The 12,402-nt window shown below is 39.4% G+C and overlaps 1 protein-coding gene across 7 annotated transcripts in view; it reads right to left on the bottom strand.

Annotated features, from left to right (window-relative positions):
* Positions 1–12,402, bottom strand: part of myo9b (myosin IXB) — a 90,242-nt gene that overhangs the window by 9,546 nt on the left and 68,294 nt on the right. For 6 of the 7 annotated variants that reach the window (XM_018097654.2, XM_018097651.2, XM_018097636.2 and 3 more), the window contains 11 exons: positions 10,521–10,619; positions 9,739–9,915; positions 8,724–8,765; positions 7,951–8,059; positions 7,688–7,761; positions 7,149–7,332; positions 6,484–6,612; positions 4,593–4,698; positions 3,481–3,612; positions 3,114–3,237; positions 1,324–1,371 (listed from right to left, as the gene is read on the bottom strand). In XM_018097654.2, the coding sequence (XP_017953143.1) occupies positions 1,324–1,371; positions 3,114–3,237; positions 3,481–3,612; positions 4,593–4,698; positions 6,484–6,612; positions 7,149–7,332; positions 7,688–7,761; positions 7,951–8,059; positions 8,724–8,765; positions 9,739–9,915; positions 10,521–10,619 (1,224 nt within the window). The remainder of the gene's footprint in view (positions 1–1,323; positions 1,372–3,113; positions 3,238–3,480; positions 3,613–4,592; positions 4,699–6,483; positions 6,613–7,148; positions 7,333–7,687; positions 7,762–7,950; positions 8,060–8,723; positions 8,766–9,738; positions 9,916–10,520; positions 10,620–12,402) is intronic. The other variant, XM_018097647.2, reaches the window with a different exon arrangement.

Genomic DNA, 12,402 nt, shown 5'->3' with positions numbered 1-12,402 from the left:
TATGATGGATGATATCTCATGCAAGGCCTACATGCAACACAAAGTCTAAATACTGCTTAGCAAAGAGCAAAGAATGGAAACATATAATTTTTTATGTTTTATACCAGGGGTGTCAAACTCAATCACATAAGGGGGCCGAAATCTAAAACACAGGCTAAGCCGCGGGCCAAATTTTTTATTAATATACTTAGTAAGATACTAAGGGGTATATTTATCAAAATGTGTAAAAAGTGGACTAAGACATTACCAGTGTTGTTGCTCATAGCAGCCAATAGATACTTTGCTAATGTTGAAATCTGATTACTGATTGGATGCCTTGGGCAACATTACTGGTAATGCTTCGCTCCACTTTTTACACAGCATGATAAATATACCCCTTAGTCTTTTTTTACTATGTGAGGAAAATGGAAATTGATCAGGCTGGATGGTCAGACACACTCACCAAGGGCCACATAAAACAGCCAGGTGGGCCGGATTTGGCCCCCGGGCCTTGTGTTTGACATATATGTTTTATACTTTACAGGGAATCATTTTATTTTAATAAGGCGAATCTGGGTGATATAGCTTTTGCTGATGGTACTGAAAAAAAAAAAAAAAAGATGGCACTCTGCATAAAACGGAATGTTGAACTCTGTTTCTAACTGTTCATAGAATATATTTAGCAAGCCAGGGAAGTCATTTTCTTTACACCATTCAAGACAATTTACCTAAGCTAGAGGTAAACGTAAGTGTGTCCTTACAGCAACAACAAGAGACCTGTAGAACTTCAGAAACAGGTGAGTTTGTACATCGTTTGATCATAATGGTCATAAAGAAAAAGGATATTGATTTCTCTCTTTTAAAGAGAGATTTAAAATTTGGTTCTGCAGCTGCAGCATGGATCTCTAAGTTTCCAGCTCAAAGTTTCCAGGATGGAGTCTGAATTCTCTTCTACCTGCAATTTCCTTTAGCTTGCACTGACAAAGGGAAGGTATGAGCACTTTTCTGCCACAGAACCCTTAATGATTCATAATTAGGCAAAAAAGTTCACACTTCTATTTCAGCAGGGCTCCTACTGCTTGTTTCTAAACTGGACAATTTGAAAGCCGGTTTGAGGTGACACCCAGACACCTCAATACCATGCCACATGGATTCCCTGATGGTTCCAACAGGGCTTTATCCTTGGGTACTGGGAATGATGTTCGCTGTGTACAATATAAGGTAAGAATTAGTAACATGCAATTCTTTACATTTCTGGCTTTGGCTTAGCCACAGCTGGAAACTGCATGAGCAAGGCCTTGGGCATGCAGAGAATATTCAGCAAGCAGTGGGAATTTTACCTACCAGGAAACCATCACAAGGAAAAACAAATCCCACTTGAACAGGCCAAGTCTGTTACAGAGAAAAATTAGTTCAAAAAGATCACCTGAGATTCATATGAATATTGTGTTCTGGATAACAATAAAGCTCTTGGGTGTGGTCACAGCTATTTCTTAGGAGAAATATACATACACACACACACACACACACACACACATATATACAGGGTTGGATTGACAGCACTCGCAGGTTCTTTTCACAAAATATTCATGCAGTCATCATAAACAGAAGTGAGGCTTAAGGCTGATGCCACATGCGGCATGTGTGTGTGTGTGTGTGTGTATATATCTAGTGCAAATTGCAAAGTGCAAATTTTTTGTTAAAACAATTGAGTTTAAAATTGCACTTTAGATCACTCACACAAACAAAAAAAATTGCACTTTAGATCACTCACAGAGATGGAGGATTTTTTTTTACAATGTTGCACTTTCAAACTGTCCACGGTAGTGGAGATTTTTTTTAACATTGTTGCACGTTGGATTATGGTGTGATACTTAAATGCAATGTATTTAATGTGGAAAACTAATGCACTTTTTTTGTATCAGGAAAGCATTGATTATTAATACTTACATGATGTCAGGGGTTAATGGTCACTAGGGGTTAATGTGCATATGATGTCACTGGTACTCCCTGGATTCATAGGAGGCTATTTAAACACAGTTGTTGTATGTAATTGTACCTTGAAAAAGGTCCCAAAAGGGACCAAAACGTCGGTTGTACATGCAATTATAATACACTAATATTTGTTTGAACCACAAGACCCTTGGTGCTGGTTGTGTTTGATTTGGTATCTATTTGGTATTCCGTGCACAGGGGCAGCTACATTGTAGCAACGTTCGGAGTGTGGTGCTGTCCCTGGTGCTGGCTAAAATGAGGGAATATATGGACAGAGAGCCGCACACACAGGGACTTAGCAATAAAGTGAAAAAGTTTATTGAAAAAAATCCAACGTTTCGAGTACTGACTGTACTCTTCCTCAGAGACAAACCAAAAGACCAAACACATCCACCCCCCTAGAAATACCCCTCCAAGAAAAAGGGCGCCAAAAACTAGTGCAGGTAACCATGGTAAAAAAAGTAAACAAAAAACAGAAAACAAAAACGTGTAGGGAACAGATCAGAGTTATACAGGGACAACTGTGTAATAAAACAGAACCATCACATAGGTAAGGGAATCAAATGTTGCAACTCTGCACTCTGTTGCAACATTTGATTCCCTTACCTACGTGATGGTTCTGTTTTATTACAGTCAGTACTCGAAACGTTGGATTTTTTTTCAATAAACTTTTTCACTTTATTGCTAAGTCCCTGTGTGTGTGGCTCTCTGTCCATATATTGGTTTGCATTGGTGTCTGATAATTTATGTATGTGTATATAATTCCTGAGCCCAAACATGTGCATGTTTTAAGCAGTAGGTGAAGCAGAGACTGGTAAACACACTAAGGGAGATAGGAGTAAAAGGACATATCACCATTAATATTAATGTGACAAACAGAGATACCAAATTTTGGAATTAAGGAGCTACAGCAGTCTGAAAATACAGATCTGGGGCACTGAAAGACTAACTGCATACAAAGAAATGTATAGGCAGTTGGTTCTGTATATTCAGGCTTCAATAGCTCTGAATTTACAGCACTTTGTAAATACAATCCCCAGCATATAGGGTACATGGAATGGCACTGCTGTATTAGTTACAGATTCCAGAATGTGATGTCAGAACATTTGCCCAGCTCAATTTATGTATTCAATACTCACTGTAGTATTTCTCAGCAATGAAAGTCTAGTCACTGCACGAATTTCTGCTGCTTCCAACAGTCCAATTTCCTGCATTTTGATTTTATAATGTCTCATTTGCTCCTTTATTAGCATCTCTACACAGCTACAAAACATGAAGATATAATATTTTACCTTTGCTAGCATAATGTTACTAACTGGTGTCAAGAAAGTTTTCTGAATAAATGCAATAATTTGTTCAAGAAAAGGATGTTTAATTATTCCAAAACAGGATGTCACATTATATAAGTATCTTTGTGACTGTCTTTCTCTGCAGAGGGATAATTTCCGCTCAATAAGGCATGATTTTTTCATTAACACAAGTGACAAATAGAAGTTTCATACTTACGTTGTGGTTTTGGCAATCTCCTTCATGCTAGTTAGTGGGTCATAGTTATCTGGGCAACGCAGTATACAAGGTGCAAAAACAATGGCCAGGGAATTAGGAGACATTCGGTTTACTTCTTCCACCATAGCCACCCTGAAAGCAGAAAAAGGAACTAAGAAAATCTAAGATTTTCAAAAAAAATGAAAAATGGTAGTTCTCAGCAATACATGTTTCTTTTAAGGGGACAGATAGCCTAAATATAAATTAGGGTGCTCAGGGTGCTTTTTAGGAACTCTTGCAATTTACTCTACTTTTTTTGTATAGGTTTCATGCTATAAGCAATGAAATGTAACCTGAGTGCCCCCTGAGATTAGTTCTCTCCTTTGACAGAACAGATTAGATGACTGTCAAGAGATGCTTAGTGGTTAACATAAGCAAGCCCAGCAGCTCAAATGGGAAAATGGGAACACATGGTTATGGTCTTTGTACACTTGATAAAGGGTTTTGACCCGAAACATGTTATGTGTTACCACTACCCACAATAACTGTTTTGTAGTAAATCTGCTGAAGCTTTTTTCCACTTTTATCCTATTTTTTGGATTTTGCATTTGTAACTTGGTTGCAGCACAGAGCAACAACTAGAACATAAGCATTTTTTCATGAGTTTTAATATATACAGAGTTCACAGACAATTTCATTTTTTATTTTCACGATAGTAGCCAATATCATAATAGAAAAAAAATATATATACCGTGAATTACAGAAGTGCTCATAAAAGCACTTTGGCCACTTTTACCCTGTACAAAAACACATCATTTTACACATAATTTTACATATGTAGGCTATGTCACCCCTGGTATTTTTGTCTGCTAACAGAGAAAACTCCAATACAGCCTGAATCCAGCTGTCTATTTCCATACAGGGTGAATTCTGGACTGAAAATGCAAACAGCAAATTCAAGCAGAAATCCACCAACTATGCACATTGACAGGCGGATACCATTGCCAGGTTGGCAATCATGGGCATCATTAGCGAAAAGCAAGTGACCCTGGACACAGCTGCAAGAAACCTGAACTCAAAAGGGACCTGGAAAATACAATGCTTAAAAATGCAGATCTTATTATCCTACTTACATAACAAGATGGAAGATAAGTCTTTCCAGAGTGTTGTAATTTGCATGCGGGAGCTGTCCAATGACTTTGTAGATGGCACAAAGCTGTTCTTGCTTCCCAGGGAGTTCTGAATGAGGCAATACAAAGAATGTAGTAAATCCATGGCTGCTACGAATGTATCACTAGCTAATTTTGCAGTTATAGCCATGCATTAGCTGCCATGGTCTTTAGGAATAGCTAGCTGCAACCCTCACCACTTCCCACACCTTCCCACTGTGTTATAAGCACTAATAAGTAAAAAGGGTGTGGCCTACAATCCAGCAGACAACTACCTAGCATTTTTAATAGCCTGTACAGAGAGGTGCCGTACAACGTGTGCTAAGCACATAAAAATTACAATATCTGCAAGTCAAGCATATCGTTTAACATTAAATGAACAATGTATTTAAGGGAAATGATTTAACATTTAAGCTGGCCATACACGTGGCGATCTAACGATGTTTCGTGCGACCATCGATCGGCGAGTCGTCCGATATCGGTCGACTCGCCGACATGCCATACACGCACCGAATATCGTACGAAATGAGGTTTCGTACGATAGTATCGGTGCGTGTATGGCCAGCTTTAGAAAACAAGAAAGAAAAGTGGTTTACTTAAATGCTGATAATAGATGACATTTGGATTTTTGAATCATAGCAATACAGCAAAGCCAATTTGTCAGTCTGCTGTATAGTAAAATGTAGATATGACTAAAGGTGGCCATACACTAGCAGATCCGCTCGCTTGGCGATGTCGCCAAGCGAGCGGATCTTCCCCCGATATCTCCACCTACGGGTGGGCGATATCGGGGAGCATTTAGGTAAAAAAAATAATAATCCGATCGTTTGGCCCTGGGGCCAAACGATCGGATTATGTGGGCGGCAATGGGGCAGTCGGATCGGGGACCGAATCAACGAGCCGATGCGGTCCCCGATCCGACCGGATTTTCTAACCTGGCCGATCGAGATCTGGCCAATTTCAGGCCAGATATCGGTCGGCCAGGCCGCTCTGCTCTCTCCATACATGGGCCGATTAGCTGCCGAATCGGTCCAAGGGACCGATATCGGCAGCTATAGTCGGCCCCTGTATGGGGACCTTTACACAGAAAAGCCTGTATCAAAAGCCTACCATTTACACTGCTGTAAAGCAGGAAGCATGTCTTGATACTTATCAGACTGGTTCTCTCTCTCGCCTTTAATGCTGAACAATAGAACTGATTAGATAAGTGTCAAGAGACATTTCCTGCTTCGGGTAAGCAAGCCCAGTTACATTTTGTGATATTAGTAGTGTAAAGGTGGCCATATATGGGCCAATAAAAGCTGCAGACTGTCCTGAGTGGCAGCTAATCAGCCCATGTATGGGACCCTCAGATGGCCCTAGAAAAATATATTGGATTGCCAAACACAGTATCACAATAGAAACAAATGCTGTAAACACTAACTCAAACTTGTAATGTGGTCCAGGTACAACAGCCCCACCTACCTGACTGATACCTGGCCAAAAATTGGCCAAATAAGGATTAGGCAGGTTTAAAAATCTTGTTGGGATGAGTAGCACATTGATGTGGTCCTCACCCTGACGGCCTCTATCCTGTTAATGTAATTCGATTGTTTGGCCCTTGGGCCAAATGATCAAAATAATCCGATATTGCCCACCTCAAGGTGTGCATATCAGGGAAAGATGTAATCGCATGGCAACTTTGGCGAATGAGTAGATCTTTCAGTGTATGGCCAACTTAAGATCTACTTATACTTCTACTGCAATGTTACCCTGACGCAGAGAAAAGAAGATGAGCAGTGTATCCCACATGAGACGGGAATAATCTTTTTTAACACAAAACATGCTGTTGGCTAAGTATTCATAATGCACGTACCTACAGCTCGGAGGAATTCATTATACTGTGCAAATGTCATAAGCGGCTCTGGCAGCTCCCGTAACCACTGCTTTAGGATTCCAGTTATTGCATGAATTGGATAATTGTCAAGTTTTACCAAGCTGGGATCTGTTTATAATTGAGAGATATGTCACTTGTTATAAAATATAAGATATGGAGAATTAATTTCAATTCACCTGCACAAAAGTCTTACTTATGATGCAACAAATTTTCCACATGCACAGAGAAATGTTGGTTATTTAAACACAAGGCAGCAGACACAAATGGACATTTTTTTCTGACCTATGGCTTTTGGTCAAAACATTTTTACAAATCTGCCATGAGACCATTACTAATCTTAGTTTTTTTTTTTTTCTTTAGGGCAAATGCTTAGGATAAACCCACTGGAGAGGGCCTTTTGCCTGATTATATAGCACTGTAACCCTAATGAAAGCAGAAAAATATACCAGATTCTGTTAGAACTGGTAGTTTCTACACAAACTCAGCACTATGCAGGCTGCTAGTTCAAAACCTTACATTAAATAATTACAAGGGCTTTTAAATAAACTTTAAATAAACATTTTTAAAGTACTACAGCTATTTTAAACACTAATTTAATTTCATGTTATTTCGACCCAGGTCCAAGCCACAAAACCATACAGCACCTTTTTCCAGGGACTCCTTCAGCTCACGCATACGATTGGCAGCTCCTGACTTGCGGTAGATTCCCTCTGTGTAGAGTCCATGTATCTCTAAGTACTCCAGCAAAATTTCCATGACAACAGGTACCGAATTTGTATCATTGGTCAAGTCTGCCACGTGCACACCAAACTGATGGGATCCCAGGTTCTGATAGAAAATGTTTCAGAAGTGAGTATAGGCTAGAGCTGCTATTCGAAGTGATGTTCAAACAATAAACGAACTATGCCTACTGTATATTTCAAGCATGCAATGATTTACATAAACACAATAAGGCAAGTTTATTATTTTTGTTTGGCAGGAGTCTTTCAAGTAAAAAAAATTGCCATAATAATTTATAATACTTTCTTGCAAGGCTCATCATCTGCTTTATTATACCTGGCCAAGTGCTTCTTATTGTGCATCAGGCATTACTTGGCTGTTTTCACAGAAAATCAGTCTAATGACCTTTTTGCACATACATTATGTTAAACTCTAGCAACACTGTAGTAAGCAATATACATACCTTCCCTCCACCAATTGAAGAACAATTATTCTGGATCCTAGTCAAACACTTTTTATGGCAAACCATCTTGCATGCTGTTCAGGGAGAAAATACTCTATTTAGAATTTAAGAATTTAGGATTATAACCAAAGAGGCAAAAAACATTAAAAGGGGTAATGATAACAAATATAAAAATTGCATAATGAAAAGCACTCACCAATGTAACTTGTTATTAATTTTTAGACCAATTTTGTAAGTAATGTAATTTTTTTATGTTTACTCACTGCTGCAGAGACATGCCTTCTCCATTGGCCAAATAGTGTTGGAACAGTGTTCACAAGATTGTCCAATATTCACTTGATAGCTTATGAACACATGTCCGTGTATCTCCACCTAAATCAAAGGACCAAATAATGTCATCCATGCTTAAGTTATTATCCACACAATATAAATCTAAATAGCAAAAGGTCCAATAACAGGTGATGAAACCCATCTAGGACCAAGTATGTGATCTATGCTGAATTTAACATTACTGCAACATACACATTATAATGGAAAAATATACACAAAAGGGAATGTTATGTATAGAAATATAGTTTATTTTAAGTTAATATTACCCATTTAAACCTTACTACCAATATAAAATCAATACCAATTGCAGGTTTGTGCTAAATTAATGTAAATAATAGGAATTCCATACACGTGTTGTGATCATGACACAATCCAATCCAAAGTAACTGTAGCTACTAGAACGGGAATTATTATATTATCTTATATAATATATTATCTTGAAACCTATTAATCGGAAAGATCAGAAATATGGGGAGGTCACCTAATTTAGCTGCATTAGTTACAAACAAACACAAACAATTTTAAATTTTTTTTGTAGACTTAAGTTAAGGTGTTTTAAATAATGGAAAGACCCCTTATTCAGTTCTCAAGCACTGTGTATAACATATCCAAAATCTGTACTACAACTAATGCTATGTAATTTGGTATTTTCTAGTTTTAGCAGAAGAAGCCCTTAATTATAGGGTCCTTCTGTACTTATACTCACTGTTTGATCTTGCTTGCGTTTCTTCTTTTGGGATTTTCGTGGCTATGTAAAGAATAAACAATAGGAAATAGTAAAATACCACATTTTTATGAATTGGATACATTTTCTACAGTGGCTTCAAATACAAATAGTAAATACAGGTTAGTATATACTGTATGTTTGTGGATGTGTTTTAAGGAGAAACCAGCTAATCCAGAATTAATTGGATTCTCCAATAAGACTAATGTTTTAGATTTCCTTAGCAAAAACACCCAAAATAAAGTATCAAAGCAAACATTCTAGAGACACCTCAGGCTAATAAAAAAATGCCTTTTTTGCCAGAACTCAAAGGAAAATAAATAGTGGCTATAAGAATGCAGAATTATGTAGGGGGGGATTGGCAGGCACCATCTCGCACAGCTTTGTATCCTCTTCTGTTGAGACCCCCCCCCCCAACTGAAGTGTGGGGTCTCAAAAGAAAAGCTGACACAAAAAAGTCTGGAAACCACTGCTAATAAAGTAGATTTGTTTGAGAGGTGTGTTTTATCTAAGTGCATCTTAAAACCCTCTATTTCTTAGTGCCAATGCATTAATTCAATATGAATGTGCAATAAATTAAATAAATGTGCCTCGTGCATGGCATATGCTCACTCTGCATTTAGGGCTGGTACTGAGCCAGGCAAAGAATGAGTCTTACTGTTGCAGAGTTTGTATAATAATATACAAAAATATAATATAATAGCTATAATTCGCTATTTGGTAGCCCCTATGTGGACAGGTAGCCTATAGAAGGCTCTGCTTGGCTTAACACTGGGTTTTATGAAATCAACACTTGCCTCCAAGCCAAAAATTCAAACATTAGCGCCTACTTTGAGGCCCTGGGAAGCAACATTCAAGGGTTTGGAGAGCAACATGTTGCTCACAAACTACTGGTTGGGGATCACTGACTTATAGTATGGTAGCAACTTCTTTCAGTAGGATAAATGTATGCAAATAATTCAGATTTTTCTGGCAAATAGTCACAGCCAGGTGTCACCTTCTGGGGTTCACTGTCCTCCTTCTTACAGTATCCACGAGTGAATTCATCTAGAAAGGACTGGAAAAGGTTCAGTACAAGCTTTACATCCTTTTCTTCTCTCTCTTGAGTTAAAGTGCCAACAAGAATTTGAAAATTTTCCATCAGGTCCTTATAACCGGCATGAATTTGACCATTCTGGGAATAAAAAGAAAAAAAATCTAATTAAATGACAGTATCAAATGTGTACATGCAATGTTAATATATCTTTAAGTTCAACATTATATAATACATACTAGTCTCCGCCCTCCTCCCCCATAACACATTACATAATACAGTGAATCTGAATAGTACAGGGTCAAACTTTCACAAAATGTGCAATACATGGTCTAGCAGACATTTTACAATAAAGGATCTAATGTTCCCACATCCTATATGATCCAGGGTCGGAATTCCCTCATATTCAGATTCATGAATGTAGGTGCTACAGCAACCGATTAGGTTGAAAAAGCTCAAGCAGTGCAATTTAGCACTTATGTTCCTAAATCAGCTCTTGGATCTGTACAATATGGTGAACAAATGAACATAAACAGTTTTGAAAATTTGCCTAACATTCCCAGTATATAGCTGTATGCTTTCACATACAACATTCACTGCAGAACACAGTCTAACATAAATAGATTTCAAATTCTTAGCATTTCCAGGTGAGATTGTTTTTTTTTAACAATTACCCTTTTCACCCTTTTACCATTAAGCTTATTTCCACATAAAAATAATTGATATTAAATGAAAAGTGAACTTACAGGAGAGGAGTACATGGATTTCAGGTTTGCTCTGAACATTTTAACAGCTTCGAAGAGCAAATTTTCAACACCAGACTTATCCGAGTTAAAAGTATTAAACTGTGGGTGAAACAAAGTGTAGAGTAAAATTCTGAGGATAAGGCAATTTAATGTAAAAGTGATAATGTAAATGGTTAAACAATGATAAATCGGACATGGATGTACATGTGAACATTCTTCAAATGTATCAACTTTTTTTTGTATTATGCATCTGAATTTTGTTTTCTCAATTGCAGCTGCTACAGCTATGGTATAAGAGGCCTTTTATCACTAGAACTTGTAAAGCACCATCTGAGATATATATCTTTTGTATATGTATAGGACATACAGTGGTTCTCAAAAGTTTGTGAATATGTCCCAAGAAAAGTCATGTAGGCACCCAGGGTGCCAATTGCAGAGTATATGAGAAAAGGAGATTTTGGTATGTCCCCATGGTCCCTGTGTCCCACAGACACCTGTAAGAGAAAAGGAGATTTTGTGATTACTCACCGTTAAATCCTTTTCTCTTAGGACGTCTGTGGGACACAGGGACCATGGGTATAGTATCTACCAGCAGGAAACAGGACACTAGAATAGGAAGAAGAGGAAGAAGCCCCTCCTCCCTGCTACTATACCCCCGTCACTTCCTGAGTGAGCCAGTTTTGTCAACAAGATAACAGACAGTAGAACCGAGCTATATTTGTATATACAGAAAACTCCCCAAGGGGATCGCTTCCGGGGCGGAAGCCCTGTGTCCCACATACGTCCTAAGAGAAAAGGATTTAACGGTGAGTTATCACAAAATCTCCTTTTCTCTTACAGGTGTCTGTGGGACACAGGGACCATGGGGACATACCAAAGCTGTCCCGTTTAGAGAAGGGTGGGACAAGCGGTTTTAGGCAACTGAGGCATGTGGTACCTTTCTCCCGAATGAGTAGGAATGTTGCAATATTGATTTTGCGAAATTTGGTAGGGAGGACCACGTAGCAGTGCTGCAGACCTGATCTGTTTAGGCCCTGTTCCAGAAGGCCCAAGAGTTGCTAATACCCCTAGAGGAAGGAGCTTTAATGCTGAGAGGTGGTGACTTCCCTCTGGTAATGTATGCACTGTGGATGGCCACCCTAATTCGGCGGGTAGTGGTCCCGTGAACCCTCCTGGGACCCAGCAAGCAGGTGGAAGGGGATGCCAACTGATGTATGTCCTAGGTCAAGTAAGAGATTCAGGGCCCGGACTGGTCAAGGGAGTGCCGGGCCATTTCGTTGGAGAAGATGGTTGAGGACAAGATGCAATGGGATGTCCTAGTTGATGCGGAGGAACCACCTTGGAAACGAGATGGGAAGGGTACTTGGGACCCCTCCGTCCGCATGTCAGGCTAGGTAGGGCTGCTGATGGGAGAACGAATTAAGGTCCCAGGGGGAACTTGAGATGAGGAAGGACGGGGTAGCCCTTAGGCCCCCTGTGAAGGGTGGCTATATCAGGTAGTAGCCAGTCGTCGTTGAAGAGGGCAGGCAGAGAAGAGATCTGAGGTTAAAGGGATCCCAGAAAAGACCCTTGTCCAGACATTGGGGAGGACATGGGCCGCGTAACCAAGGGAAAAACCTGAATGAAGAACCGGAAGAGTCGCACAGTCCTTCAAGTTTCTGAGAGTACTGGTTTTTGGGCTGCCATCTTGGGATGGAGGACGGGTGAAAGGAACCCCTGCACTTGGGTGCTGGGAACATAATGGCCAGGCTGAAGTTTTCAGGGAGGCTGGAGCGGGGTGACGGGTCATACCCTGACTGGGAATCAGGGTCCTAAGGAAGGTGCCGGAATCTGACTTCCAGAAGACCATTGTCTGAGAATTCGGCCCTCCTGGCCGGGGTGG

The sequence above is a fragment of the Xenopus tropicalis genome, chromosome 1, assembly GCF_000004195.4.
Source record: "Xenopus tropicalis strain Nigerian chromosome 1, UCB_Xtro_10.0, whole genome shotgun sequence".
NCBI lineage: Eukaryota > Metazoa > Chordata > Amphibia > Anura > Pipidae > Xenopus > Xenopus tropicalis.
Note: the sequence above shows the minus strand (reverse complement) of the source record. Positions and strands in the feature narration are given on the sequence as shown.